Source organism: Ranitomeya variabilis, chromosome 4, assembly GCF_051348905.1.
Source record: "Ranitomeya variabilis isolate aRanVar5 chromosome 4, aRanVar5.hap1, whole genome shotgun sequence".
In the NCBI taxonomy this organism is placed as follows: domain Eukaryota; kingdom Metazoa; phylum Chordata; class Amphibia; order Anura; family Dendrobatidae; genus Ranitomeya; species Ranitomeya variabilis.
This window is the reverse complement of record NC_135235.1, coordinates 309,718,674-309,725,353: the sequence shown is the minus strand read 5'-3', so window position 1 is coordinate 309,725,353 and position 6,680 is coordinate 309,718,674. Positions and strand designations below refer to the sequence as shown.

At 45.5% G+C, this 6,680-nt stretch overlaps 1 protein-coding gene across 1 annotated transcript in view; it reads right to left on the bottom strand.

Moving 5' to 3' along the window:
* Positions 1–726: 726 nt before the first annotated feature.
* VAMP3 (vesicle associated membrane protein 3) overlaps positions 727–6,680 on the bottom strand; it is a 29,004-nt gene continuing 23,050 nt past the window's right edge. Inside the window, exons 3-5 of the mRNA XM_077250405.1 lie at positions 3,056–3,214; positions 2,767–2,818; positions 727–1,575 (exon numbers count right to left, since the gene is read on the bottom strand). Of these exons, the coding sequence (XP_077106520.1) occupies positions 1,559–1,575; positions 2,767–2,818; positions 3,056–3,214 (228 nt within the window). The 3' untranslated portion in view covers positions 727–1,558. The remainder of the gene's footprint in view (positions 1,576–2,766; positions 2,819–3,055; positions 3,215–6,680) is intronic.

Genomic DNA, 6,680 nt, shown 5'->3' with positions numbered 1-6,680 from the left:
GCCACCGATCCAATTGTAGTGGTATAGCCAAAGCACGAGAGCAAGACGAGTGATGAGGCCGCTTAGATCAGGAAAAGGCACTTCTAAGGATCAGGACGGGATATACTGCACCCTGTGAGGCTCCAGGTTACTGATAGTCAGGCATATTGGGAACTCTAGTGTTACAACAGATTAGCCCCCGTTTGCAGCCCCCCATACAGAACAAGGTAAATGCAAAGCCATCCCTGGAAGTTATAACAGGTTGGGGAGCTTTACAAGGAGCGTTAAGTTCTCTCAACATGGCAGGTTAGAACATACTTCAGTTCCCCATGAAATGACAATTCGGAAGAGTATGTATTACACCTCTGCATTGTGGTGTTCCACGGTTATTCCTCCTGGAAATAGAATACCATTTCCTCTGTTGATATGGCATGCACCTGCACACAATGTCTGAATAGTGCAGACAGTAACACCTTTTCTTCACGAAAGTAAATGGTACCAATTTATTAATAAGGATAAATACAGGAAACACCACAATGCAGAGCTCTAAGTCAAGTTCCTAAGGGTTTCACGAGGAATACAAGTATGTATTAAGACAGACCAGGCAGGAGAGCCACCAGGTCCTTCCTGGACTGGAATCACACATGCAGATTTCTTTCTTTTTTTTTTTTTTTTGGAACCAGAGCCAGAAGTACAAATCATACTTTGATATTTTTATTTTCTGGCTCTAAAGAACTCCAAGAAAACTTTAAGGCTCTTTAGCTTTCATATTACAGGTTAAATACTTGACTACCAGGTGATCATTGACTGAAGAGAAAACTAAGAAAAAGAACACACGGACTCCACAGCACTAAAGAAAACCAATATGTACAATCAAAGGATGACAAGTGGTCGACCTTAAGTTGTGTTGAGATCGTGCAAATGTGCAGAATGTCCCCAATAATATCTAAATTAATGGAGTTGTCCACTACTTTGACAACTTCATACCCTACGCTTGGCACCGATAAAACAAAGCGTATACTCCCCTCCCACGCAGGCGTCGTTCCCAGTTTCGGCACTCTCGGTCTCAGGGCTTTCGTGTGGGAGTTGTGACATGTGACCCCGGCAGCCAATCTGCACTGCCTTTGGTTGACCTGAATATGAAGAGGTAGTCCGATCAGCTGCAGCCCAGACTTCCTGTTCATTATAACAGGTGGCAACAGTGACGTCTGCGCTGACTGGGTGCCGGGGTCACGTATCACAAAAACTGCAAATGCCAACACTGCAGGAATGGCGCCGGCACAGGAGGAGAGTAGCTTTTTTATTTTTTTGGGGGGTGGGGTTCAAACACTTAGATCAATAAGAGTTTGTCCAAGTAGTAGTGGACAACCACTTTAAGGAGTGTACGGTATAACAGTAAAGGCACTTAACTCTGAACAAGAAGGAGGTAAAAAAAAAACAAAAAAAAAAAAAAACGAAGAACTAAGCTAATAAAAGACTTGGATGTCAGAATTTAAACTCTTGGTTACAGCAGATTGGATATGGTGAACTGCAGCGTCACGTGAGCCAGCTTCAGCCGACATCCGCCAGTGTAAGGACATCAGGACACGCTCCACACTGCAAGGAATCAGTGACAAGCATTAGCCTAGTCATCACACATACAGATGCAGCAGAGACGAATAGGACTGTTCATTGTAACTCTTGGGTCCTCTGAACATATTCCCAGAGGCATGAGCATGAAACTGGAGGGGAGCAGTGGACGTACAATACTGTATCCCCATAACCCTGCAGAGAAATACATGGTGAAAACCTCGGATCACCAAACATGTACAATCCAGAATCTGCAGCCATTAGAGGAAACCAGCTTTAACCCCTTACTGAACTGGACACTTTTTTTCAAATTTGATATGTCACTTTATGTGGCAATAACTCTGCAATGTTTCAACATATCCCAGTGAATTCATTTGTTTGTGACACATTTTATGATATTGGTAAATTTAGGTCAATATATTTTTAATGACTAAACACAAAACATCAGAAGTTGGACAAACATTTCTAAACATTAGCAACTGTCAAACTGTCTATTATCCCTTTAATCCAGACAGTCATACCACACAAAATACCGTAGTTTACATTTACCCCATGTCCGCTTTACTTCAGCACCATTAGTAAAATCTTCTTTTATTTTGTTAGCAGCAATTTTTCAAGGAATTTTTTTTTAACTTGTTTTTAGGGATCAGATTCAGTTTTGAAGCAACTTTGAAGGTACCTATATTTTGGAAAAACCCCAAATTGATCCCATTTTAAAAACACCACCCCTCAAATTCAAAACTGCTGTCAGGTATTTTATTAACCCTTCAGGTGCTTTTCAGGAATCAATGTAAAGTGGCACAACAGGAATGGAAAATGTTATTTTCACCACCTAAAAGTTGCTAACTGCTGAACAGCTCACTAAAGCAGACAGACTCTTAGGCCATTATTTGGCCGTGAATTGACATGGCAACTATCAGGACCACACAATTCTAATCTAAGGGTGCCGACTGTTAACAGAGTGGGGGTCTCCCTCTTTAATCACCATCTAGAATCTGTAGTTACTATTGACAGCGGCCTCTAAGGGGTTAAATGGCAATGGTTGGTGCCAACACCGATGGCAAGTGATGCAGCAGGGTGTCCGCCATAGTGTACAGCTGCTCCATTTTCATTCGTCGGGAGAGGCTATTCACTTATCTCTAAGGTCAATTTACGTCGTATTGGTGGTTACTAAAGGGTTAATCTAAAATTCAAGACAAGACAGTGAGATGTACTTACCAATGATAATTATGATGATGATCACAATTACTGCAATTAATATTGCCCACATCTGTAGAGACACAATTATGGTGGATCAGTCATGGGCTTCTTAACACATGAAATATGCCATCCTGACTAGGACCACCCTCCCTACCAAACAGTAGATTTACTGCGTGCAGTGACGCTTTCCACCAAGCACTGGTGGGAGATAGTTTGCCGCACCCTCCCCTCTACTATTGTACAGTGTACAATTCACAGCCACCGCCGACTATAGAGGCTGTACATGGCCTTGAGAAGGCAGCGTCACCTTGCAGTTCTTCCACCAGTACTTCCTCTTCAGTTTGCCTGCACTGGTTTCGAACTGAGAAGCTCCAGCCTGCAGAGCATCTGCGCGATCGTCCAGGTCGGAAAGTTTCTGGTCTCTCTCCAGGACTTTGTCTACATTGACTCTCATTATGTCAACCACCTAAACGTTTTAAAGAAAACAAAACAGATTGAAAAGGAATGATATTTAGAAGTAAGAACACAAAAACATGGAGTGTACAGAATAGCATTTGCACTTTGGGGTCAGTTTAGATGGATCCCCCACAAATCGGAAATTGGCCTATGCCAAGGGTAGGCTATTAATGAGAGGTCAGAAGAAGTTACGTAAAGGCCAGTAGCAGACCAAAGATCTGTTCGAAAATTTTTGTTTATTAGCCACGCATTAAAAAACAAAACACAAATACATTAAAAATAAGGATTGCAGGGGGGTGGGATGACGAGCTGTAATGTATTACATACAAATAGTTGCAAACAATAAGTAGTAGGTACACAGCCCAGGAAGAAATGTATTGAATATAAAAGGACAATACACAAGTATGATTTTTCATTCATCCCATGAATGGTATAAGTTGAATGGAGCAGGACCGATATGACCTTGGTCAGATGCAAAATCATTTGAAGTGTGACATCTTTTAAGTGTAACATCAGAAATATATCAGAAATATACCAGAAATAGTCCAGAAATCGGTTAGAAGGTAAGAATAATCACTATATTCTAATTTTACTAGCCTTTCTTTTCTTCCCCTGCTCTTTAACCATGCTCACATTCGCCCTCACAGTTATTGCTCCACTAATCCTCACTCCTTTGCTAGCCCGAAACACCGGCACCCTCAAACCAAATAACTATCTCCTCTCTTACCCCCCCACCTCGCTTCATCAGCAGACCTGCTCCTTAACCTCAGACCTCTCCTACTAAAATAGAATATAAGCCGATCACTCCTTCACCCACTTGCTTTCCCTTTCTCTGCTCCTTCTCACTGCTGGCGACATATCCCCCAATCCTGCCCCCCACCTCATACATCCCACTAATCCTCACCCCTATCCTTCTCAAACCAAGAGAAACTGCCACAATCCCTCATACTTAAAATCTGTGCCACTGACCCCCCACCCTCCTGCTTCCTCTCTCTGGGGCACTTTGGAATGCCAGCTCGGTCTGCAACAAGCTCCACGCGATCCATGATCTCTTTACTTCCCACAACCTTTCCTTCCTGGCCCTCACTGAGACCTGGTTGACGCCCGATGACACGGCCTCCCCTGCTGCACTGAGTTATGGCGGCCTCCAATTTACCCAAACTCCTCGCTCTGGCAACAGACATGGTGGAGGAGTGGGTTTCCTTCTTTGTAAAAACTGCTCCTTCAACCCTATCCAACCCCCACCCTCCCTTATCCTCCCTTTTTTCGAGGTTCACTCTGTCCGTATCTACTCCCCCCTCTAATCTTCAAATGGCTGTCATATACCGACCACTGGGCTCAGCCACTGCCTTCATTGACCAATTCTCCACCTGGCTTCTTCACTTTCTCTCTGCTGACATCCCCACCATCATCATGGGTGACTAATATCCCTACAGACACCCACCAACCAGCAGCCTCCAAACTCCTGTCCCTTACTTCATCCTTTGGACTTACTCAGTGGTCCTCCACAGCCACCCACACAGACGGACATACACTAGACCTCATCTTCACCCGCCTCTGTTCCATATCTAATCTCACCACCTCTCCCTATCTGACCACCATCTACTCACCTTCCCATCCTTGTCCTCCTCATCAACCCCCCACGTCCATTGACTACCACATCCTCGCAGAAACCTTGCACACCTAGAAATTCACAGACTCACCCAGCTGTCCTCCATATCTTCACTCCACGACACAGACAGCGCCGCCGCTTTCAATAATGCCACCCTCACATCAGCCATAGACTCAGTCGCCCCTCATGCATGGCAAAGCGCGACAAATCAATAGGCAACCCTGGCACAACAATCTCACCAAAAAACTTTGACAAGCATCCAGGGACGTGGAGCGGCGTTTGAAGAAAAAACACCTGCCAGATGACTTCACTGCTTTCAAACAAGCTACACTTGTCTTCAAATTAGCCCTCACCTCTGCTAAACAGACCTATTTCATACATTTTGTATCTTCATTATCCTACAACCAAAAACAACTGTTCAGCACATTTAACTCTCCTCTGCCACCTCCAACTCCCCTCATCTCTTCCAAGGACTTTGCCACCTACTTCAAAAACAAGATCGACCAAACTAGGCAAACCTTTACTGTTTCACCCCCCCCCCCCCAACCACTCCATATACCAGACCTCTGCCCTTCCCTAATAACCTCCCTCTCCAACATTACTGAAGGAGACCTCACCACCTGTGCACTTGACCCCATCCCTTCCCACCTGCTCCCCAACCTCACTAACGTGCTCATTCCAGCCCTAACCCATCTCTTCAACCTATCGCTATCTTCTGGTACCTTCCCCTCTGCCTTCAAACATGCCACCATCACACCCATCCTCAAAAAAAAAAGAAAAAAAACCTTGACCCAACTGCTATTGCTCAGCTATCACCCCATATCACTGCTCCCGTTTGCTTCAAAACTCTGAGCAGCATGTCCATGGTCAACTTTCCTCCCACCTCTCATCTAACTCTCTCCTTGACTACCTCCAATCTGGCTTCTGCCCCCACCACTCCTCCGAAACTGCCCTGACCAAAATTACTAATCTCTTACAAGCTAAAGCCAACAAACTGTTCTCCATTCTCCTCCTTGACCTGTCCTCTGCCTTCGTCACAGTCGACCCACTGCCTACTGCTACAGATTCTTTCTTCCCTTGGCATCAGACCTTGCCCTGTCCTGGATTGTCTCATACCTTTCCAACCGCACATTTAGCGTTTCCCACTCAAACCACCGTCTCATCCCACCCCCTCTGTTGGTGTCCCTCAAGACTCTGTCCTGGGGCCACTACTTTTTTCCCCCCATCTATACCCTTGGCCTAGGACAACTCAAAGTCCCATGGCTTCCAGTACCACCTCCTGTATGCGGATGACACTCAGATCTACCTCTCTGGCCCAGATGTCACCTCTCTGCTGTCAAGAATCCCGCAGTGTCTATCAGCCATATCCTCCTTCAACTCTCGCTTCCTAAAACTAAACGGCATCACGCTCTCTCCCGCACCAGAAATCCGCTGCCTCTGAGTAACTCAACTCTGCCCTGTCCTTCAAACCGCACGTCCAAACTCTTGCCACCTCCTGTCGCCTCCAACTCAAATATATTGCCAGAATCCGTCCCTTCCTCAGCCCTCAATCTACTAAAACTCTGTTGCATGCCCTCATCTCCCGCCTCGATTACTGCAACACTCTCCTCTGTGGCCTTCCCGCTATCTCTCTTGCACCACTCCAGTCTGTCCTCAACTCTACTGCCCGGCTAATCCACCTCACTCCTCCCGTTTCTCCCCTCTGCAAAAGCCTCCACTGGCTCCCATTTCCCCCAACGAATCCAGTTCAAACTCACACTGATCTACAAAGCCATCCTCAACTTGTCCTCTCCCTATATCTCTGAACCAATCTCCCAATATCTTCCCTCATGTAAACTTCGAACCTCCCAAGACCTTCTACTCT